Source organism: Bos javanicus, chromosome 17, assembly GCF_032452875.1.
Source record: "Bos javanicus breed banteng chromosome 17, ARS-OSU_banteng_1.0, whole genome shotgun sequence".
In the NCBI taxonomy this organism is placed as follows: domain Eukaryota; kingdom Metazoa; phylum Chordata; class Mammalia; order Artiodactyla; family Bovidae; genus Bos; species Bos javanicus.
Window position 1 is genome coordinate 53,880,135 of NC_083884.1, and position 23,757 is coordinate 53,903,891.

Below are 23,757 nucleotides of genomic sequence, written 5' to 3' on the forward strand. Positions count from 1 at the left end.
AAAAGGAACGGGGTGGGGAGGAAAGTCAGACAAAACAAAAAGGAGAACGTTTGCCTCCAGGTCGGGCAACACGGTGACTTAGCACAGGGCTGCTAGAACAATTGTCCCACCCCTTCTGCCCCTAGCTGGTGGTTCACCTAGGGCCAGGTTTCAGGCGCGAGAGGAGAAACAGAGACTGGACAGAGAAGAAAGGAGAAAGTCCACTGGGGGAGGGAGGCTGAGCTGGAGAGCAAGAAAGAGCCTGAGTTGTGGGGGGAGAGGCCCTGGGGCAGTCCTGGATCCAGCCTGACCACGAGTCACTAGCTGTTAAGGCGAGTCAAGACAGAGTTGCAAGTCACCAAAGAATCGACCCCTGAGCCATGGGCCAGAGACTCCTGAAATGAGGGACACTGCCAGGACGCAAGATGGGGGGCAGATGGCCTGGCTGTAATTTATATCAGGGTTCTAATTGGCTACCAACTCAGCCTTCCAACAAGGTGGTCGACAACACCCACCCACACCATGTGGGAGCCCACAGTCCTGGCGTTCAAGTTGTATACAAAGTCAGGGCCACACTGGAGACACCAGAGCAGCCCACTCTGTGAGTAAAATCTCACAGGATCTTACTCTTTACTCCAAAATCACATGGTGTTCATGATTTGAATTTTTCTTTTATTTTCTGAAATGGAACCATTGTACATTGTACAAACCATATCTACTGATGGAATAAATAAGTGAAAAATTATACTGCTGTACAACACACCAAAAAAAAAAAATCGTAAGAAAAAAAACAATTAGGTAACGGTGAATAAAAAGGTCTTTATATCTCTAACCAGGTCCTTGGCTGATAATGGAACATTCCAAACCATGACATCGTTGGTAATGGGAGGTCACCACCTGTGAGTCGGTCTTCCGCCTTCGGGTTATGGGTGTAAGTGCCAGCACTTTGTGGAATGTGTAACCGCAGCATCCCCAACTTCAAGTTTTGCGGGGAGTTAAGTTCGCCCTGGGAGCCCTTTAGGCTGCGGGGCCTGGTGTTGGCGGAAGGCATTCGCTTAGGACCCCCGCCTCTGGCTCGGCCGGCTGAAAGGTCTCAGATTCCGTGGTGGGAGAAGGGGTGAGGGGCGCAGGATGGCATGGGGCAGGGCGGTGGCCCTGAAGAGCGGGCCGTGTTGGGGGAGGAAGCACATGTGGGTTTTTGCAGTCTCGCCATCCCGCGTGGAAGGCCTTCCTGGCCGGCGTGGATGGGGGCGCAGGGCCGCTGGCCGCTCTGCCTGGCATGGCCGTGGTGGGGCCCAGTCGGTCCGGACCCCCGGCCCATTTCCTACCTTCAGGCACTTCAGAGAAAAACTAATGACAGCCTCGTATCCTGGGCGTCATCTTGTGTTCACCCTCAACCGTGTCCGCTCCCCTTGCCTGTCGAGGGGACCCTGCTATTTCCACGGATGCCTGTGTTGTGATTCGTCTTCGGCTGTCTTGCTTGTCACCTCTCGTTTCCCAAAAAAAATAAAAAGGAGGAAATAGATATCCAGATTCATCTTTCATCCAAATGGAGTTTTGCTGCAAAGAAAGGAAGTTAATTCTAACTCTATAGGATCTGGAGGTAAAGCCGCCTTGAGATACGCTGAGAGGTAACTCAGAACACAGTTCTCCCAGAACTGACTGCCTGAGGGGCAAAATTGATAAGGATTTTTTAAGACAGAAACCTTCCGGCATCCTAACTTCAACATGACCATTTTCAAAGTTTGTGTGTGTGTGTGTGTGTGTGTGTGTGTGTGTTTCCCTTCCCTTGCTTCAGGAGACATGTTTGCATGAGGTATTTGAAATTCAGGAACATTTTGATTCTTCTTGAAGTGCAGGAAATAGATTGGCTCCCTTCAGAAACAAAGAAGAGCCTCACCCTCAGAAACGCTTAGAAAATGGAGTCTGGCAGACACTCCCCATGGTGGTCAGGAGAGAGATCCACACGTGAAAGGTGGGACTTGAATATATGCACCAATTGGCCGAACAGAAACAAAAACAAACGAACAAACAGAAAAAAAAAAACAACAACCAACCAACAAAACCCGGAGCCCCCCCCTCCCCCCTCACACAACTCAAAGGGAGTTGGAACTCCAGTGCAGTAAAGAAAGCTCAGGAGAAGGGGTAAGGGTCTGAGGAGTCCATAGAGGAATTAAGAGCAAACCAGGCCTCAGAACCAAACAGTGAGGCAGTTCATCCAAGGTGGGGGGCGTGGGGAGAAGAGGTGCTTCTCCGTTTTAGTGACAGGAAGCTGTCCCAGTGCAGGCAGGGGATGGAGGCGGGGGAGGGACCCCAGGGCCCCCTTTCTGGAGGAGCGCAAAGCTCTCCAGTTTCTCGGGGGCCTCATTTCCGGCCTTCAAGTTCCAACCCTTGAGGCCTGCTCCCCCGTGGGGACCCTCGGAGCATCCTGGGAAAGAGACACGATCCAACTGATGGCTCCAGGAGTCGGAACAGTGTGCAGAAAGAAGCCAGTGGACTCTGGATTTCAGCCGACTGCAACCTCACCTCCCCCGCGGATGGGGCCAGGTGGAGCTGGGGAGGTAGACTAGGGCAGCAGGTGACTGTGGATTTGAAATCCAAGCGACGTCCTGTGAGAAAAAGTTCAGCACCAGCTATTCCTGACGTCTGCTCCCAGCCTCCTCTGGCCCTTTATCGTCTTAAGGAGACTGTCCTGCCATCAGCCGCAGAAGCCAGTCTGTCTTCGGAGGTGTGGGAGGTTGCCATATGGGGGAGAGGGGCTGAGGCGGGAAGTGCCAGAACAATCCAAGGGCTCTGTATGTCCCTCTGGGCAGCTGTGGGCTTGGAAACACCAGTTCAGATGCCTCAAGTAAGCCCTGGGGACAATGCCCAGACATCTGAGACTCCTCGGACCCTGGAGGCTAGCACTGTCCCCAACCAGGGCTCAGGGTGTGTCCTGCAGCCTCCCAGCTGCACCTAGAAACCAGATGGCCGGGGAGGTCCTGCTCTTCTGTGGCCTCAAGCTCTCCTTCTCCCTGCCTGGTCCACTCCAGCTGAAGTCCTGAGGCAGGGAGGAGAAAGACTCGAGGACCGGAGCAATGGCTGCCTGAACTGAACCAAGAGGGCACTTGTAAGGGGAGATGCAAAACAACCAGGAAAACATGCCAGAGGTCACCTCAAGGGCACAAGGCACAAAAAAAGAAAGCGGAAGGAATATCGGTTGAACAGTGAAAAGCCCCGATGAAAAAGCGAATTCCTGATCAGTACCACCCTCAAATAGCTTATATCATTAAATAGAGGAGTGGGGAGGAAAAAAAAAAAAATACAGCAGCAACACAAATGTAATCTTGGCTTCAGAGACAGTGTCCAGACGCTCCTGAGCTGTCGACCCCGCCTTCCCCAGGACAGTCACTTCAAGATTCGAGTGTTTTGCTTCACAGCAGAAAGTTCTTCAGTGTCTGAGAAGTTACGCCGTTCTAGGTTTTCTTGGATTTGCACTTGGCAAACTTGTTAAGTTAGTAGTTCCCTTTGCACCCGACAGGGATCTGCTCGGGTGAGGTTGTTCAACAACTAAGCCTGCGGATGGATCTCCCGTGAGACGTGGATCAGAGGACTGAACTCGGCGTCTACATCTCCTCGGAGTTCTGTTGCGAAGCCTCCAGTTTCATCTTTTTGGAGGGTGGCACTCCTTCCAGATCCTTGGGGTTGGGAGGTGGGGGAAGAGGAAGAAAAGAGAAACGCAGGTTGACACCCCGGGAGAGCAACTCAGGTCAGCTGGGAGGTTACAAGTTGAGGGTGGACATCTGAGGTTCTGACCCCATGGCCCTGGCATGGACTCGAAAGGGTTCATGGACCCACCGGGAGCCACACACCTGAGCTACTCCTATGTCCACCAAGTCACCTGTGTCTTCCAATTGCTCACTAACTGCAGGGTAATTATATACGCAGTTTTAAGTTTACTCTCCAAGATCGAAGGTTAGACCAACCTGGCTGTGTTGACAACAGCTCATCCAGGGCTCAGCACAGGTGCCTGGCCTGGGGCAGACATTTATGGAATGCATACACGTTGGTTATTCTGGGGGAAGGGTCTGTAGTGCCACCAAATTCCCAAGAAATTCCAGCACTCACACACACACACAAGTTCAACACTCACTCACCTACTTCTCCCTCGACTTTCTCGCTCTATCATCCCAGACAGCTCCAAACTAACCCATCCCCCAAGTTCAGCTCCTAACGTCGCCCATCCTAACCGGCGCTCCCACGGCTGGCGATGGCCCTGAAATCTGCCTGGGATACAGCTGGACAGCACCCTGGAGTCCTCCCTTCTCGCCACGCCTAACTCCATCTCCAGAGACCCTCGGCCCACCCACGGCTGCCCTTGCCAGCCGCCCCATCCACACCTGAGCCCTCCGTCCCTCGTCTGGCTGGAGCAGCACCTTGCTCCGCAGCCGCCCCGCCCAGCCTTCAGCAGAGCTCAAGAGATAGTTTCAAAACAGAGATCATACAGAGCATAACACTGATCTCGGAGCAAAATCCCAACTCCTCATCAGGCCAAGAAGGCCCCTCTCCGTCCCCTCCTCCTCGTCCGCCTGGCTCCAGCCTCCCTGGCCTCCCCTGCCGTTCCTCAGGCTGGCTTCTGCCTCTTGGCCTGTGTAACCTTTTCTCTCCTGCTCTCATCTCACTCCTTCCCGCCCACAGCATCTAGGAGGGCTTCTTTGCATCACCCTGCTCCCATTCTCCTACAGCTCGAACTGCAATCCACTTGCTGGCTCCTGGCTGTGTCTCCGCCTCCCTGAACCCATCCTCCCTGTCCCCGTGAGGACAGGGACCATGTCAGTTGGCTCACACTGCCTCCCTAGGACCCAGCTTACTGCCCAGTACACAGTGGAGGCCCAAAAGGTGCTAAACAGAGACCCCTGGGTCTTGATGGACGAGGTGAGTGAGTTTCCTGAGAGTTGATATGACAGGAAGGCAGGAATAACTGCCCCTGTCTTTCCCCTGGCTTTTCCTCGTGAAAGTGATAAAAGCTCGGTCTCAACGTAACAGGACCAAGTGGGTTGCTGTGCCTTCTGAGGAAGGGGGATACCATTCAGGCCAAGTGTCCACAGAGCATCTGCATGGGGGGGGGACAGTATATGAGCTTGGCAGTGGACACTGGAAAGAGAACAACTGTGCCGTGAAAGAGAGGGAGCAGCAGGGAGTGGCTGAAGAGGGGGACGAGGAACCTTTTTCTTTTTTAAATGGGCAAGGCTGAACGTCAATGCTGAGCTCTCCGCTTCAGGGCGCGCACCCACTGTCTTGCTCACAAGCCGAGCGGCTCTGGAGACAAGGGCATGTCTGTGTGAGTGTGACGCCTGCGGAAGGGGCCCCATCTCAGGTCTGGGTCCCTGAACATGGGAGTGGAGGTGGGGGTGTGTCAGAATGGAAGACCCCTGGACTTTCCAGATGCCGGCGGGGAGCACCAGATACCCCCGGGGTGTGGATCAGCATCTTGAGAGGCCAGGAGATGCCAGCTGCCATCCTGGCTTTTGTCAATTCTGAGGGTTGGATTTGTATTGTAATCAAATGGGCTCACACTCCGCTGGAGGCCCAGTCTTGCATCTCACACTGTGAGAATGTTTCTTTATTTTCTATCTGTACCTGGCCAACGCACTTTAACAGCTGCATACCAGGCTGTGCATCTGCCACTCCGGATTTATTAAACCCTTTCGAGACACTCAGGTTTTGGCCGGTTTTCTGCCATGGCAAACTCGTCTTTCATCATCACTGTCCTCCTGTCTTTGGGCCCCTGGAGGAGTCTTGGGTAAGCTGGCAGGGGGTTTCGGAGCCAAGGGTGCCAGGATGTGAGGGTCTGAGAGTCTCTTCCCCTTGAGGAAGGCCTGGTTGAAGGCTCCCTAGAGTACAGATCAAGCTGGTCCCCTTTCTCTGCAGCTACTTGTTTTCAGTTTCTCCCCAGGTGTGAAAATACTCAAGTGGAAATAGTCTTATTAGCTGCAGTTTTGATACCCGAGTCCCCAGACCTCTTTGATGAGCACAGACGACGGACAGTAAAAAAATTCACAACAGAAGCCAAGGCAACGCTGGGGCCTCTGCTGTGTGTCCAGCTCTGTGTTAAGTGCTACCCATATCTTCTCTCCTCTTGTCCGTGTTCTGGCCCCAAGACAGTCCTGTGATCTCACTGTGGCAGCAAGAGACACTGAGGCTCGTGTGTGTGTCAAGTGGGGGATCTGGGATTCGAACCAGGGACATTTGCTCCCATCAGCAAGGCCACCTACATCTGCACTGTCTGATTGAGACGAGATTCTGGCAAACAGTGATAACCTGGAAAGGGGACCAAGTAGCGGGGAGTGTGGTCAGATGCAAAATTCCAAAGGATGGTTCGTCTAGCATTCAGGAGTCTGAAGACCTATCTTCCCAGCTCTAAGTGAAGTTGACTTTGGGTCACTGAGACTGGGCAGTGCTTTTGTGGACCCGAATAAACAAAGTGATGAAGCTAAGGCTGGGATAAAGGACTGACCCCAAGCGGGTCCTGTGTGTCTCCTCTACCGTGGGCCCAGTGACCAGACCGGCTACAGGATGCTCATGGATCCTGCTCAATGAATACCAGAGAGTTCCAACCATCTAGAGAGCAAAGGAGAAAACAAAAACAAGAAGATACCTTTCAACGTACCCCCGACACCCCAGCAGGCTCCTGGCCGAGCTGGCTGCCCCTCTGAGACCTTGATCGAGGTACCTGAGAGATTGTGGATGTCTCTGCAGCCAGGCCCGCGTCTCCAGACGGCTGCCGTTCAACTTGCTCTGAACTGTTCATCGAGTTTTCCATTGAAGACTGTGAATTCTGCTCGTCGGAAGCATCTGAGGGAAAAGCAAGATGACAGAAGCTGTTTTCAGACACAGGCGATACGGAGCCAGATGAACCACTTACTAAAAATACCTGGAACTGGGTAAGTTGGGAGGCCAGGCAGTCTGTCAGGACTGCAAGGAGCTGGGGGGCTTGGGAAGCCTCTTATTTTTTAAGGATGTCATTTTAAGCAGCCAGGCCACACTCTGCCACTGGGGACTCTGACCCTTTCCCTTGCACACCTATTACCTGCCAAGTGCCAGGAGAAGCCATGTAAAGGATGCTACAGGCTTTATGCTGCGTGCATCTGGTGCCCTCTAGTGGACACAGCCTGCTTCAACCATCATGGCTGCAGGCCCCTCCCTCCTCCATTAGCGAGTGTGGGGGAATTCACAGAGGGAACTTCTACTTTGTAAACATTTCTCTTGGTAATACGGATATTTTTCTGATTGCCATTGCAAGAACCAAAAAATACAGGGGGGAGGGAATGAAATCAGCAACTACCTCATGTCACCCACGGCCGCCACGCCACTAACATTTTAGGGGATCTAGCCCTATTTTTCCAGATGTTTCTCCCTACATGCACTTCTAGTTCTGCATTCTCCCCAAATAGGGGTCTCATAATATTTGGGAAGAATTCTGCACGTCTTTAAAAAGTCTATAAATATGAGCGCCTACAAGATGGCTGCACAGCATTCTATCAGGCTGTCATTTACATTTAATGAGTCCCTGTTTTGCTGGTCATTTGGGCTCTGTCTCATGCACCGGTCTCCCTGCTCCCCCTACCACGTTCCGTTAGCAGAAGGAAGGTGCAGGTCTTAGCAGGCTGTGGGAGGTGGTGCAGCTTTGGAAAGAGGGAGCAGCCGTTGCACCTGAAGCTTATCTTAGGCACAGAGCGCATGGAAGGAGCAGTCGCATCCCGCCCAGGGCCCTGCTCTGCTTGCATTCAAGATACCAACAACATATGTCACCCTGATTTGTTAAAAAAAAAAAAGAAAAGAAACACACTAAAATATTCAAGAATGTTTTACGTTCTGGGGTTTCTGAGACAGAAGCACAGCAGAGGGAAAAAATTTCCCAGGTCTAAGTTTTCTCTTTTTTTTTTTTTTGGCTATGCTGTGCAGCCTGTGGGATCTTAGCTCCCCGACAGGGGATCGAACCTGCACCCCTTGCATTGGAAACGCAGAGTCTTAGCCACTGAACCACCAGGAAAGTCCCCAGGCTTAATTTTTAAAGCAAGCAAGCAATTAAGAGGAAGGGGCGGGGAAAAGCAGGCAATATTCCAGAGCTTGAGGCCGGCAGGGCACAGAAGGATGCGGAGCAGGGCGGCAGGAAGGAGCTGCAGCCCTCCTTCCAGAGGCTGAGCCCTAGTATATCCCTCCCAGCGAAGGTGCCGTTAACACAGACTCTGCTCCCCCAAACCAGCTGCTCCCCCGAAACCAGCAGCCCTGAGTGCTCAGGGCAGTACCAGGAGACCCAACACCCTGCCACGGTCTGAGCTGGGTTCTCCTAACACCATCAGGAGGGTCAGGGGGTCCACCACACCAGGACCCCTGGGCTCTTCCTACCAGCTGGTGTCTGGGTGGGGGGGACACAGGGTCTAGACACAGACTGGGTTTTTAAAATTATTTAATATATATATATTTTATTTGGCTGCGCCAGGTCAGGGTTGCAGTGCACAGGATCTTTAGTTGTGGCATGAGGGGTCTAGTTCCCTGACCAGGGATCAAACCCGGGGCACCCAGCATTGGGAGCATGGAGTCTTAGCCACCAGACCAGCAGGGAAGTCCCAGACCTGGTTCCTAATGCTGCCTCTGCCGCTTGTTCCTATGAAGCCGGGCTCCCTGTGTCAGACCCCCCCACCCTCCATAAAGTTGAGGTTGACAACAGCTGTCCTGTTGAGTTGCTATGAAGATTAAATGGAAAGATGGAAAAAGGACCCAAGCGGCAAAATAATCCCACGTGGGAGTAAATGAGGGATCATCGAGGGCAGGGAACCAAACTCCCCATAAACCTGACATTTCTTTGGTATCTCTAGTTTTACCTTTAAAGACCACGTTAACAGCAGTTCCTCAAAAACACACAATTTCTATATGACCCAGCAATTCTACTTCTAGGTGTAGCCCCACAGGAACTGAAAACAAGTCTTCAAACTGATGTTTGCAAACAAATATTCACAGGAGCATCACTCATGATGGCCCAAATGTCCATTAACAGATATGCAGATAAACACAACGTGGTCCACCCACACAACGGAGTATTATTCAGCCACGAAAAGGAACGAAGCACTGACCCAGGCTACTGTGTGGATGAACCTTGAAACCATGATGCTGAGTGACAGATGTCAGTCAACAAAAGACACAGGTTACATGACTCCATTTCTATGAAAGGACCAGGAAAGACAAATCCACAGAGACAGAAAACACAGATTGGTGGAGGCCAGGGATGGAGGAATGGGAAGTGGCAGCTGAAGGGTACAGAGCTTCCTGTCAGAGTGACGAGAACAGTTTGGAATAGACAGAGGTGGTGACTGCGCATTATGAATGTGCTAAATGGTACTGAATTGCTCACTTTAAAATGGTGCCTTGCATGCTATGGGAATTTCACCTCAATTTAAATAAAAGAAAAATAAATCCACGTTAACCTTATATTCTAGTTCATATTATAAGTTTGCTTTAACAAAACTTTGCAGTTGTTATTGTCCTCCTTCTCTCTTGAATACAGACCTTTTTTTAAAAAAAAAAAAAAGCACTTACTTTTTTGCCTGGTGTAGGTCTTAGCTGTGGCATGGGATCTAGTTCCCTAAGCAGGGATCAAACCCCAGCCCCCTGCACTGGGAGCACAGAGTTTTAGCCACTGGCCCAGGAGGGAAGTCCCAACAGAGCCCTTTCTGCCCTACATGGTGGGCTTTGCAGGGAGGAGAGGGAGGTGGGGCCAGGATGCAGGCTTAGAAATCATGAAGGTGGTGAGTCACCCACAGAGTGGGTCCACAGAGTCATGCTGACCCCTTGCCTGGCCCAAGAACACAGCGGGAACTGGCCTTGGAGCTGGCCAAGCGTTCCAGGCAGGCCCCGCTGCTGCAGCCTGGTTCTCTCAGCCCAAGGCACTGGAACTCACCCAGGGGAAATTATTTTCCAAGGGCCTAAATTTAGTCCAGGGACTTTGGACATTATGTCATTCCCTGAACTCACTTAGCAGTAAACAAGTTCAAAGCAAGGTCAACAGCTGGCGACCAACCTGCCCTGTCCTGCAGGAAGCGGACCCCCACCTGGGGAAGGCCCCTGACAGTGTGTAGGTGGGCCTGGCCCCGGGGGTGTGTCCCCTCGGCAAAGCTGGGCAACTGTGCCGGCCCAGAGGCCTGGCCTGGCGGGGAAAGGACGCTGGTGTGGTTCCCGTGGACCTGTGGCAGCGGGTAGGAGTGACAGGGTTCAAACACAGCAGCCATAAAAGCACAGACCCAGACAGAATTCCTGCAGCCGAGCTTTAAGCGACCCTTCAGGGCAAAGGAGACGCAGACCCCAAACACGGGAAAACCGAGGGCAGGCCCAGAAAGCCGGGATATGCCACACTGGCCCCGCCCCTCACCGCTCCGCCCTCCCTCTGCCCCGCCCCACCCACAAGCTCCACCCGCTTTCCCAGTGACCTGACGTGACAGGCAACTTTCATTTGTCTCGAGGAAACAGGAAGGTGCACCCGAGGTCATGCTGCCAGCCTGAGGCCACACGGCCAGCACGGGTCGGCCCAGATGTGACCAGCCTGTCTTGCGTTCATGGCCCCGTCCCAGCACCTCTCCCCAGGCCCAGCAGGGGCCCCATGGGGAGGAGAGGGGATGCCCACGTGCTGTACACGGGAGAAGGCTGCACCAAAGCCGCTGGGACAGGATTCTCAACGGGTGTTGGTGTTTTTCCCTGTACCCCCAGGGGACATCTGCCCCACCTGGAAACATTTTTGGTGTCACTAAAATGGAGGTGGATGCTACTGGCATTTAGCGACAGGGATGTTTCTCAGTGCTCCACCATACACAGCAAAGAATCCCGAGGCCCCACAAACCTACAGAGCCCAGGTGGAAAGGCCCTGCTCTGGGGGAAGCCATCCTGCCCAGGGCACAGGTGGAAAAGGGGAAGACCACTACAGACACTGTAGATGTCCACTGCCCTTTGTCCCCATAGCCCCTCTCCAGGGCCGCATCCTCCAGACTCACTCACATCTGAGCAAAGATGCCAAGGGACGTGAGTACAAGACGCCTTTCAGCACCGTCGGTGCAGGGGAAAAAAACAACTCAATTGACCCACCAACACGGGGACTATTTAAATACATCATGGTACAGTCACAGCTCTGAATGATAAGCTGGTAAAGAGAATAAGAAAGACCCGTATGTCTTAACGTGGAACTATCTCCATGGTGACTGTTAAGTGAGAGTGTTCTAAAACGGGAGGTAATCATCTCACATAGATGTTTCTAGGTACAGACTACCTCTAGAAGGCCCCACAACAGATCCAGCAGTGGTGGTCTGTTAGGGGACCTTAATCTGCATCCTAATTCAGATCCTCCTGGCACATGGGCACATTGCCCTGACCTCCCCAGGTACTGCCCTATGGTCCCTTCTGCCTGGATTTTGCTTGGTTCCCTCCTATTTCTGCTCATCCTTTAAGCCCAAGTCAGACAGCACCTCCTCCAGGAAGGCTTCCCAGAGGCCCCCAGGCTCCATTTCCCTATTGCATCTGACCACAAAGTCAAGACCCCTTATGTTCCAGGCAGTGCCAGAATGAGTCAGGAGGGCTGTTTAATTCAGACTCAGATAACCTTTGCACAGAAAATCTAAAGGAACATTCTCTTCTTCCTCAAAGACATGTGCATTTCCTCCCAGGCTCTCTACTCTCAGTAGGAAAAAAAGGTTCAAGAAACATATTAACTTTTTTTTTAAATCAGTAACAAGAAAAACAGCAGTGATCACAGGGTAAAACATAATTGCCTTTGGCCTCAGTGGTGGGGAGATGATAAGGAGTGGTGGGGAGTGTGGTAACTGGAGTATGTAGGTCCTTTGGGCCCTCCCTGGAGAGGCAGCCACATCTCTGCTCTAGCTGGTTGCAGCTCTATGGGAATGCAGGCTTCTCTTTTCAAGAGAAGCTGGAGATCGATCTTATTTTAAGTGAGATTGCTCAATTTTTAAATTTTGCCATCAAGTTCCAATTAAAAATAAAAACAACACTGGGCTTTGGGGCCACACCCGCACACCACATGCTGGATCTAGTTTGTCTGCGACCTCTGTGGACTGTAATTCTCAGCTTCAATGCCTGTCTTGCCCATGAGCTCTTGGGAGTCTGGAGTGGGACTGGGCCCTGCCTGTCACCCGGGATGAGTAGGGAGCCTCTCAGGGGGCTAACAAGTGAAGTGTGTGGAAGAGACTAGAACCAGATGTGAAGGAGCTCTCCAGCACAGGACGGCCTTCTCCCCAGGAAATGCACGCCCTCCCCAAGCACCGAGAAGCCAACAGCCTTGCCCCACCGGGTAAGAGCACATCACCCCGAGCCTCTTCCTGGAAACCCAGACTGTGCTCGGGCATCTGCCGGCACCCCAGACCCACTGGCCCTGCCCCTCCACCTCTCTCCCATCACAGATGACGGCAAGGCCATTTCTCCAGGCACCAGGAGTCACTCTCAAGCCCCCTCTCTCACGGCCCATGCACCATCCATCAACACGCTCTGAAACACACCAGTATTAGACAATCGGAAACTACTGTTCATTTTCTGAGGTCCAATAATAGTCACTGTGATTATGTAAGGGAATGTCCTTATTTTTAAAAGAGGCACAGTGAAGTGTTTAGAGATAAGACATCATAAAGTCTACAACTTAACGTCAAGTGGCCCCAGAAAAAAATATTTTTAGGCAAAGCAAAAACAAAACAAAAAAACCCCTCAAACAACAACAGCCTCCAACAAAAAAACAAAAGACCCCAAACATTAAATATCAACAATTGACGAAATCGACTGGTGGGTATACAGTAAAGTATTACACTATTCTTTCATTTTTTTGGAATATTGGAAATTTTCCATTTAAAGAGAACCTAGGGACTTCCCTGGTGGTCCAGTGGTTAAGACTCCATGTTTCTGACGCAGGGGGCATGGGTTTGATCCCCGGTCGGGGAACTAAGATCCCACAAGCCATGCAGCATGGCCCCAAAAATAAAGAAATAAACAGAGAACCCAGAAATCTAAAAATAAACAAACCTATACATATGAATAGGGCTTCCCTGGTGGCTCAGTGGTAAAGAATTTGCCTGCCAATTCAAGTTCAATCTCTGGGTTGGGAAGATCCCTTGGAGAAGGAAATAGCAATCCACTCCAGTATTCTTAACTGGGAAATCCCATGGACAGAGGAGCCTAGAGGGCTACAGCCCATGGGGTTGAAAAGAGTTGGACAAGACAGCTTCTAAACAACAAGAATATGAGCTCTAGGCATTACCTGTCTCTACCGTTACCTTCTGGGGGCCAGAACTTGGCAGGACCTCCTTAAAGTCCCTTCCAGCTGCCTGGCTGAAAGCTGGCTACAGAGAGGTCTCTCTTGAGCCCCACCCTCGAGGGCACATACCTTCGGCCCCGGGGAGCTCCTTCCCATCGACCTGGGCCTCGTCCACCTTGGCGTCAGTGCCATCGCCGGGCGCGGCTGAGTTGGGCTCAGGAGCAGGGCTGGAGTTGCTGCTGTTCTCCTGTTTGATGGGGGAGGCATCTGCGATGGAGCTCTGGTTGCTGTTATCATCTGCATGGCAAGGGAACAGAATCACAGCGTGAAATGCTGCAGCTGCTGAGAAAAGAGGGGTAGGAGGTCATGAGTCTCTATTTGGGTGAAGAAACCAGGTATCTCGTGGGCCTGGCTCTGAAGCAATGCAGAGGCTGGAGCAGGGTCCCAGGAGGCAGCATCGCCAAACTGTTTCATGGGATCTGATCCAGCCCTGGACCAATTGCACTTGATACAAAATTAAAGGCAGAGACAGAAAGAGAAACAAGTTCACAACAGAAAGTGAATATTTTACAGGACAAGGTCCCAGGCTCACTAACAAGTCAATGCCATTAAAAAAAAGGAGGAGGGTACTTCCCTGGTGGTCCAGTGGTTAAGAATTTGCCTTGCAATGTAGGGGATCAGGTTCAATCCCTGGTTGGAGAAGACCTCACATGGCTCGGAGCAACTAAGCCCCCCCACTGTATTGAAAGATCCTGAATGCTGCAACGGACACAGCCAAATCAATCAATCAATATTTTTTAAAAAAGAGAAATGGGAAAGATCATTGTCATATTACAGATTAAAGAAATTTAAGAGACCTAACAACTAAACATGACGTGTGGGATTTATCTGGGTCCTGTTTTGAATGCACCAGCTCCGAGAGACATTTGGGGACAACTGGGGAATTGAATACAGTCTGGAGTTTCAAAGTAAGGAATTAATTTTGTTAGGAGTGATAATGGTACAGTGGGTAGATAGAAATGTCATTTATCACTGACACATGCTGAAGTGTTTAGGTACAGACTTAAGTATCATTGTGTGGGGGAAATGTACTTTAAAATCTAGCACAGGTTGCATGCAACTGTCACAATTCCCTGAATTTCATACTCAAGAGCTGTGCAATTTTGAATTTGTAAATTGTATTTCAATTAAAAAAAAAACCTAACACATTTAAAAAATAGGTGAGGCAAATGTGGCATCATATTATGAAAATCTAGGTGGGTGGGCATGTGGATTTCATCAAACAATTCTCTCTAATGTTCTCTATTATGACATTTTTTTCATACTAAAAAGGAAAAGGGGAAGAAAGTTCATTGGGCAAAAAGGGCACTAGGGGTGGAGCTGGGGGTCCTGGGGGTACACACCTGCTTGCCCTGGATCCTCTCTTGGGCACAAAGAGTCATTTTCTTTTCTTTCTTTCTGTATTTTGCTGTACCACATGGCTTGTGGGATCTTAGTTCCCTGACCAGGGATTGAACCTGGGCCCTTGGCAGTGAAAGCTCAGAGTCCTAGTCACTGGTCTGTAGGGAATTCCCTACAATCTGTCTTTTCATACTGAGTTATTCCCCGAGGGGAGCACCGTTCCTGGAGGTACTGCAATGCCAGGTTGATGTGTGGAGCGGACAGCGCAAGCTGCTAGCCCAGTGCCTTCCTCCAAAGATCCATGTACTACACTGTCCTCGGATAGAGATATTAAACTGATAAGAACAGATACCACACTTCGTTTTAGCCAACAGGCCGAGAAGCGATCAGAGTCATTTTAACCTACAGATACCCACATGATCATTTCAAAAATATTACTACAGCTTTACCCTGCTTTTCTGGGCCATGCCGTGCACCTGGGACCAAAGCCATTTTTGTAAAAACGAGAGAGAGAGAAACAGAGACACAGAGAGAGGGAGAGGGAGAGGGGAGAGGAGAAGCAACCACATCAACATGTCCGGGGCACCGACTACGTGCTGGGCACCAGGCTGGGGCATCTACAGTCACCTTGTTTAATCTCAGAAGCCTCCCAGGTGGGGAAACTGAGTCTCAGCAGCAGAGCCCTCGCTCATGCTGGTCTGCCCAGCCCCCAACGCCAAGCCTTTCCTCTGCTTCCACCTGGCGAGGCAGCACCAGGCAGCCCCGCAGCCCTGACTTGGTAAATTGCACCTTATTTTAAGTGTACTCTGGGGCACTCATTACACAAAAGCACCCTCTTGTGAATTCTAGGACTTAAAAAAAAATAATAATAAAGATGTAAACTCCCCCTGGTTTATCTTTCGAGAAAAATCTAAAGTTCCTCTCTATGCCAAGATATACATACGGGAGTGTGTGTGAGAAACACAGAACGCAAAGCCACAACCTGTGGGTGCTTGCATGGGGTCATGCTGATTAAGGACAGTAAGCACTAACGTTTAACGATCAGCTGCCCTGAACCTAGCCTGGTAACCTGGTAACGGCATGACCCTGATGCTCGGGCTGACCCCAGGTGGATCCTGGAGACTTATAAACAGCTGGATGCAGAAGCTCTGTCCCCTCACTTCGTCCCAGGTCCATCCATCTGCCTGGAGCATTCCAGGTAATTGTAACCAGGCCCACAACTTTCCCTGAGCTTTCAGGCTTCCACGACCCGTGGTCAGACTTGGGTCTTTCTTGGCTGCACAGGTACTAAAATAAAATGCAAAGTGAGCACGGTTCCTGAGTCAGGGACCCGGGTTGCTCGGCATTCTGGATTTTCCTTGGGAGTTAAGTCTGGGCTAGTGGACATAAACTTGAACTCTCCAAAGGACCTCGGACGCCAGCACTGACACTGACGAACTTCCTAACTCTAGGCAAGGTACTTCACCTTCTTCAGCCCTGGTTTCTGTACAAAAGGGGCTCACTACCAGGACTGAATGAGGTGATGCCTCAAATGGGCTTAGCAAGATGCTTGCTTGGCACACCGGGATGGCTTCTTAAACGTTAGTGACTGACACACCCAGGCCTTTAAGGGACTGTCTTATTTAATACTCATAACAACCTTGTGAAGTAGGTATTACCATCCCTGTGTGACAGGTTAAAAACAGACAAACCCAAGGCTACATGTTCAATAACTAGCTCATGATCATCTAGAGGCGATCCTAGCAGAGTCACATTAGAATCCAGGTGGAATCTGGCTCTCTGCTCTAAAGGTTCTCACCTGTAATTCTATGAATGAACTGAAACCAAGCCAGGCCAGGGCTCTCCTTGGTACCCAGAGGGTAGGGATGCTGACCAGCCCCAGGGAGACAGGGTATGCCCCAACTCAAATACCTATTTCTTTGTTTTTTCATATTTATTTGGCTGTGCCGGGTCTTGTGTCATATGAGATCTAGTTCCCTGACCAGGGATCGAACCTGGGCCTCCTGCTTTGGGAGTGCAGTCTTAGCCACTGGACCACCAGAGAAGTCCCCAAAAAGCTGTTTTTGAAAATGAAATGCATCTTGATTATGACTGTATGGCTAGTTGGGGTCCGGGTGTGTGTTGTGTGAGTGTGTGTGACTTTCTTGACATGTTAACCATCAGCAAACACCCGCCTCTGCTTTTTTCTGAAGCCAGTTTGGCAACCAGCAAGAATCCTTGCCCTCAGAGCTTGTGACTGTTTTCCAGACTAGTCAGTTTGTGCGAACGGGGAAGTCTGCTGGGCTCCCTTCCCCCAGTTAAGACAGCCCTGGGCCCGGAGGATTAGGAACTAGATCCAGCCAAGGTTCCCTTTTGATTATTTGTTGATTTATCTAATACCACTATGCTGTGCAAAAAGAAAACTCAGGTGGTCAGAAGGACAAAAGACACAGCAACTGGGATCGAGACGGAGAATGGCAAGCGCTGGGAGCTCTGAGGCCAGTAGGGCAGGCACAGGACAAAACGGGAGGTGAGCCTGGTGGGCCTCGTGAGGCCGGCTCTCCCCGCAGGGACGGCTGCTTCTGCTCCAACGGGCTGTGGCCTCAAGGATTCACACGCCCAAGGACTGGCAGATCTGATTCCTCAGAGGAAGGCAGAAAAGCAGATCTCTGATAGTTTATAAATATCAGAAACTCAATTTTTTAGCCACTTCCAGTTCAAATCTCTGCAGTTAGAGGTCAGGTGGTGGTTCTCCTTGATGGGGTGGGGACGGCCAGGAGCGAATACCCTGTGGATTGCTGGGAACCTTCTTTTTTTTAAAAAAAAAAAAAAAATTATTCATATTTATTTGGCTGTGCTTGGTTTTTGTGGTGGCACTCAGATCTCCTTAGATCTTATAGTTGTAGCATGTGGGATCTAGTTCCCTGACTGGGGATCGAACCTGGGTCCCTTACACTGGGAGCACAAAGTCTTAGCCACTGGGCCACCGGGGAAGTCCCAACCTTCTGTCTTGATTTGGGCCGGTTACAAAAGGGTGTGTAGTCTGTGAACATTTCATGGAGCCATACACTTATGATGTGTGCTTTTCCTAAGATAAAAAGGTTAAAAGAAAAAAAAAAAAAAAAAAAACGCCAGCAGTGTCAAAACACTTGCAGACTGGTTAAAGCACGGGCCCCCAACTCCCGGGCCATGAGCCGATACCCGTCCGTGGCCGCACAGCGGGGGAGGAGTAGCAGACGAATGAGCAAAACTTCATTCTGTATTTACAACCACTCCCCACTGCTTGACTTCCCCCTGGTCCGTGGAAAAACTGTCTTCCACGAAACCAGTCCCTGGTGCCAAAAATGCTGGGGACCGCTGGGCTAAAGCATGCTCCAGCCTGGATCTGATCAATAGGACACTGGTTACAACTTTTGAAATATGACAGCAAAGGAAACTAAGCCATCAATGTAGAAGGGCAAGTCCCAGGGTCCCAGAATGATTCACGTGAAGTCAGAAATCCAGTTAGAGCTTCCCAGTAGCCCAAGCAAAACAGGAAATGGGAAACAAGAGTCATTTACATGATATGTCAGGCCCAGGAGAAAAAGAGATAGTTACTCCAAAAAACTTCCTGGGCACATGGGACTCACAGAACATCTCCTGTGAGGTTTGTGTCACTGGGTGAGAAGGAGGTCTTATTTAATATTTCTGGCTCAGGTTTTGAAAATATTTACTTATTTAGCTGCACCAGGTCTTAGCTGTGGCATGTGGGATAGAGTTCCCTGACCGGGGATTGAACCTGGGCCCCCCACACTGGAAGTGTGGTGTCCCTGGACCTCCAGGAAGACCCACTCTGGCTCATTTTATGATTCTTGGCTCGTTGCTCTGGGAAAAGAAGCTTCTTCTCCTCCGATGAGCCTCTTCCTTGGCACTGGGGCCTCCCGGTCCTGCCCAGCCTGCCCAGCCCTCCTACCCCTGGCCTGGAATGTGAACAAACCTGCTGGCAAAACAAAAACACAGCCGAGCGCTCCGGGCAGGAGACGGGCCCGGCCGGCGGCCGCGTGAAGCTCACCATGCATGTCCATCATTCCCGGGGAGGAGCTGTTCTCCGGCGTGGTCACCTCTGAGCCACACTTCTCATCTTTGCCCTTCTTCTTGTTCTTGTTTTTCTGGAGGAGAAAAGTGATGCAGAAACCGAGTCACTGAATTGTCCATGTCTGCACACACAAGTGAGACCCTGGGGAACGGGATGAGTATTTTATTCCGAGGACGCATCTTGGAGCCCCCACATCTCTGGAGGGCTCCACTGGCCTGCCTTTGAACATGTCCCATGAGGGGGGTCCCCTTGCTTTGGGATCAGGGAGCCCTGTGGAGGAGAAGTTTCTGGGGGGTGGGCTGGCGATGCTGGGGGTAACACCACCTTGCTTGTAGGGGCTACCCCGCAGGCCTGCAAACACCCTGGCTGGTGGGAACTTCCCCTGGTGAAAAGGCCGTGGTCACTCAGCCCGAAGCTGGTACAGGAATGCCAGGTGAGGGATGGAAAAGCCAGCTCATGCACTTCTACTAGGCCCCAGACACTGCCTTCCTTAGAGACAGTCAGCTGACTTCTGACCCAACTCTGGAGACCAGGTGAGGAGGGAAAGCCCAGGGAGGAAGCAGGGGTGAAGGGGATGCTCTTTACATGTGGTTCCATTTTTTTTTAACTTATTTATTTGGCTGCACCAGGTCTTAGTTATAACATTCGGGATCTTTAGTTGTATCATGTGGGATCTAGTTCCCTGACCAGGGATTGAACTTGGGTCCCCTGCATTGGGAGCATGGAGTCTTAGCCACTGGACCACCAGGGAAGTTCCATGTGGGATTGTGTTGGAAACAACCTAACTGCCTCCATTGGAAAAAGTCTTGTTAAACAAAGTTCAGTACATTCATTCACTGCAACGGTATGCACCAATTACAGATGCCAGGGAAACTCTTCCATACAAATGCAGAAAGATCCACAGAAATATCCACATATTAAAATATTTTAGTATCCCCGAGATGTATAAAAGATGCAGAACACATGAACAGGATGCTGCCATTGGTGGTAAAGGAAGAGCATAAAGGAATGTGTGTGTGTGTGTGTGTGTGTGGGTGGGTGGGTGGGTGTGGGTGTGCACATGCACACGCTCCCTGGAAGGATACATGAACATCGGTTGTCTCCAAGGAAGAGAGCTGGGGGGGGTCGGAGGTACTCATGGGAATGGGATGTAGATTTACAAAAAGATAATACTGGGGACTTCCCTGGTGGTCCAGTGGCTGGGATTCTGAGCTCCCAAGTCGGCGGGCCAGGGTTCGATCCCTGGTCAAGGAACTAGGTCCCACATGCTGCAACTAAGAGCCAGTACAGCCAAATAAATAGAAAATATATTTTTTTAAAAAGATAAGGCTATTAAAAAAATAAAGTAACATTTAAAGAATATGCAAATATACAGAGACAGATAGTTGACTCCAGGATCTTCAGGACAGTATGAGTTTTCCTTATTCTTTATGGGTTAATGAAAACATTCTGGAATTACAGTGATGATGGTTGCAGCACTGTGAACATACCAACATTGGCTGGCACAATTTAAAAGCGTGAATTTTATGCAGGTGAATTGCCATAGTTTTTTTTTTAAAAAGGGTTTATAAGTAACATTTGAATCTTGTAACATGTTTTACCTATTTAAGAGAATAAAAATTTCAAGAAAATTCTGAAGAAAAAAAATGATGTAACCATGCCATTAATGGGCATTTAAAAACATGAAAAGCTGTCCTTTTCCAATGCAGATTCCCAGCCACCACCATCAGAGATGCAGATTCAGCTGTCTGGGGTGGCACCTGGGAACCTGCATTTTGTCGAGACTCCCAAGGGATCAAGTGCTCAGCCAGGAGTGGGACCCATCGCCTGAGAGGGAGCAGGCAGGAATATTGTACATCTCAGCTCAGAGATGACAACGAATTAGCATCTAAGCGCCGTCTGCACAGCCACGCTGAGCTAAGTTCTTCCCATATGATATACTGCCTTTGCTCTGTTGCAGAAAACCCCAGGAGCCAGATAGTAATGCTCCAGTGCACAAAAGAGGGGACTAAGACCCAGCAAGGTGGGGTCACCTGTCTGGAATCACAGGTTAATTGAGGCTATCCTGTCCAACTCCACAGCTAGAGGTCTCTGTCCAGCCCTGGGCTGCCCCGTCCTTCCCAAAACCCCATCGATTACGTTTTCTCCTTGATCACAATCCATTTGGCGCTTCCCTGATGTCTGTTTCATGCTATTCTATAATTATCTCCCCCCAACGAGATTATAAATTCCTTGAGAGCAGGGACCACATCTTCTCAAACGCAACCGGCGTTTATACAACACCTAATGATGTGAAAGGCGCAGACATGGGCAGGAGCCAGAAGCTGCCTTCCAGGAGGCTGGCCGCACTCTGCTCTCCCTCCGGAATGGCCCACACTGAAGGCCGTGATGGTCTGTGTTGGTGCCTCTGGGGTAAAGCAGCCCTGGTGGCTCCATGAGCCAGGCCAGGACCAGAGGGGACGACACGCCACCGCCATCTCAGCCCAGTGTCGACTCACCTAGGGGCTAACGTGTGATCAAAGGGTCAAGAACAGTGCCTCAGCCCTGTCTGGAGACCCCAGACTTGTGGGGTAGGTCATTGGAAATGGCGGAGGGAGGCTTTGCCCTGCCTTTTTTATTTTTTTGGCCAAGCCACGTGGCATGTGGGATCTTAGTTTCCTGACCAAAGGATCGAACCTGGGTCCTCGGTAGTGGAAGCACCGAGTCCTAACCACTGGACCGCCAGGGAATTCCCTGCCCCTCCTTAGGTCCCTAGTAACCTACCAATCATGCATACTGTCACGACTGGAAGCACGTATGTCAGTGTGAGCCACCCTCGCATGAGCAGGGACGGCACTCCAGGCAGAAGGAACAGCCCACGGGGAGGCTAGTTGGTTGGACCATTCTGGATTTTGACTGGAAATGATAGTAGCTGACCTGGGGGTCTTTGAGGGTAACCTGCCTGGGAGCCAAAGAGCTGCAAAACTATCTGTGATGTGGGGCAGCTGCCAGCCATCAATCCCTAAAATTAGGACAGCATATTAAAAAGCAAAGACATTACTTTGGCAACAAAGATCTGTCTAGTCAGAGCTATGGTTTTTCCAGCAGTCATGTATGGATGTGAGAGTTGGACCATAAAGAAAGCTGAGTGCCAAAGAATTGATGCTTTTGAACTGCAGTGTTGGAGAAGATTCTTGAGAGTCTCTTGGACTGCGAGGAGATCCAAGCAGTCAATCCTGAAGGAAATCAGTCCTGAATATTCATTGGAAGGACTGGTGCTGAAGCTGAAACTGTAATACTTTGGCCACTTGATGCGAAGAACCGACTCATTGGAAAAGACCCTGATGCGGGGAAAGAATGAAGGTGGGAAAAGGGGATGACAGAGGATGAGATGGTTGGATGGCATCACCGATGTGATAGACATGAATTTGAGTAGGGTTCGGGAGTTGGTGATGGACAGGGAAGCTTGGCATGCTGCAGTACATGGGGTTGCCAAGAGTGGGACAGGACTGAGCAATTGGACTAAATTTAAGATTAGGCACAGACACCAGGGCTCCCCCTAGTGGTCATAGTCATCGCTCCGCCTGGAACCCTCCCCTTAACAACTAAGTGCCCAGGCTTCTCTGCGCCACTCTCTGGGGTCACCCTTCACCAGCAGCTCCAACCCCCAGAAGGCTCTCCAAGAGTAGAGAATATGTGCTTTGGAGTCAGACAGATCTGACAGTTGCTGTGTGACTCTGGGGAAATGGCTTTGCCTCTCTGAGTTCGTGTCTTCCTTTGTACAGGGTGGATACAGAGCTCAACTCCACGAAGTAATGTCTGACAGATGGTCAGGGGCCAGGAATGGCCCTACGATGACGGCGGAGGGCCTGCCTGTCTGCAGGTACCACCATGCCCACCCCAAAACCATGGTGCTCAGTCTATGAGAGAGGACACCTTGGCGCTAAAGTGTGGGGCAAATCGTAGGGCTCCTGTCGGAAGAGGCGACTTGCAGGGGACACTCCCCCCTTCTCTAAGGGCCAAACTCAGGCTGGACTATGGGGGAGGGGTAGACTACTGGGGGAGGGGTAGACTACTGGGGGAGGGGTAGATCCAGCAGCCTCTCCAGCCCCAAGCTGGATCCTTCTGCTTTCCAAGTGTTCTGCCCCCAGGTCCCCACATGGAGGGTGGCAGTGGACAGCCAGTCCCCTGTCGCCATGGTGGGGAGCGTGGATGGGCAGCCCCACTCCAGGGACCAGCTCCCATACTCACATCGTCAACCTTTGGCTCCGTCACGGGGACCCACTTGTAGATTCGCAGGGATGTGTCACCCACAGTCACCCACTTCTTCTCCCTGCAGAGGACGAGGAAGAACCCGTTACCAGGGGGCTTCTGGGGTGGACCCCTGCTCACGCTGGTGGGGGGTGTGGGCCACATGCCCTTGGAGCAGCTGTGACACAGCAACTACCCCAGGTGGGGCTGAGAGAACGTCTCTGGATCATGCAGACGCAGGTGTGAATCCCAGCACTGGCTGGGATCCCCCCATCCTGCCCCCCGCCGCCGAGGGTAAGTCACTTCACCAGCCAGAGCCTCAGTTTCCCTATCTTTTGGACCACATGGGGTTGTCAACCTCTCCAGGTGGCCACAAGAATTACGGGAGACAAAGCATGTGGACACTTTCTTGTATTTGGGTAGAAGTGCTTGGTAAGATGGGAGTGGGGGCAGGTCACTGCCACTGGGATGATTCCTCTGGATGAAGGGAACCAGAAAACTGGGCCACCTGAGCCCTCTGGGCAGCAGAGAGATCGTCAGACCAACAGGGCATTTCCTCCAGTGGGGCTAGGGTGGGGTGGGAGGGTCTTCAACAAGGGCATCCAGGGGCTCGCCCCGCCCTCCTGGCAAGTTCTCTGAGGTCCTGGGAAGGGAGGCGGGAGCAGAGAGCATGAGTGCCAGTTCCCCAGGCTCTTCTGGGCGAGTGCCAGTTTGATCAGCACGGGGGCAAACCTGGATGCCCAGTGGCCTCGGCCCCCAGACACTGATGCTCAGGGATGGCGACAGGAAGCTCGGCCCGGGCAGAGGGCAGCAG

The 23,757-nt window shown here is 51.2% G+C and overlaps 1 protein-coding gene and 1 pseudogene across 2 annotated transcripts in view; both read right to left on the bottom strand.

Moving 5' to 3' along the window:
* Window positions 1-630: 630 nt before the first annotated feature.
* The window catches only part of BCL7A (BAF chromatin remodeling complex subunit BCL7A), a 30,150-nt gene continuing 7,023 nt past the window's right edge, over window positions 631-23,757 (bottom strand). Inside the window, exons 2-6 of one of the 2 annotated variants that reach the window (XM_061384733.1) lie at window positions 22,944-23,025; window positions 18,690-18,786; window positions 13,388-13,555; window positions 6,692-6,813; window positions 631-3,656 (exon numbers count right to left, since the gene is read on the bottom strand). In XM_061384733.1, coding sequence (XP_061240717.1) covers window positions 3,585-3,656; window positions 6,692-6,813; window positions 13,388-13,555; window positions 18,690-18,786; window positions 22,944-23,025 — 541 coding nt within the window. In that variant the 3' untranslated portion in view covers window positions 631-3,584. Of the gene's footprint in view, window positions 3,657-6,628; window positions 6,814-13,387; window positions 13,556-18,689; window positions 18,787-22,943; window positions 23,026-23,757 lie in introns of both variants that reach the window. The other variant, XM_061384732.1, reaches the window with a different exon arrangement.
* Window positions 14,866-15,046, bottom strand: LOC133229298 (U2 spliceosomal RNA; annotated as a pseudogene).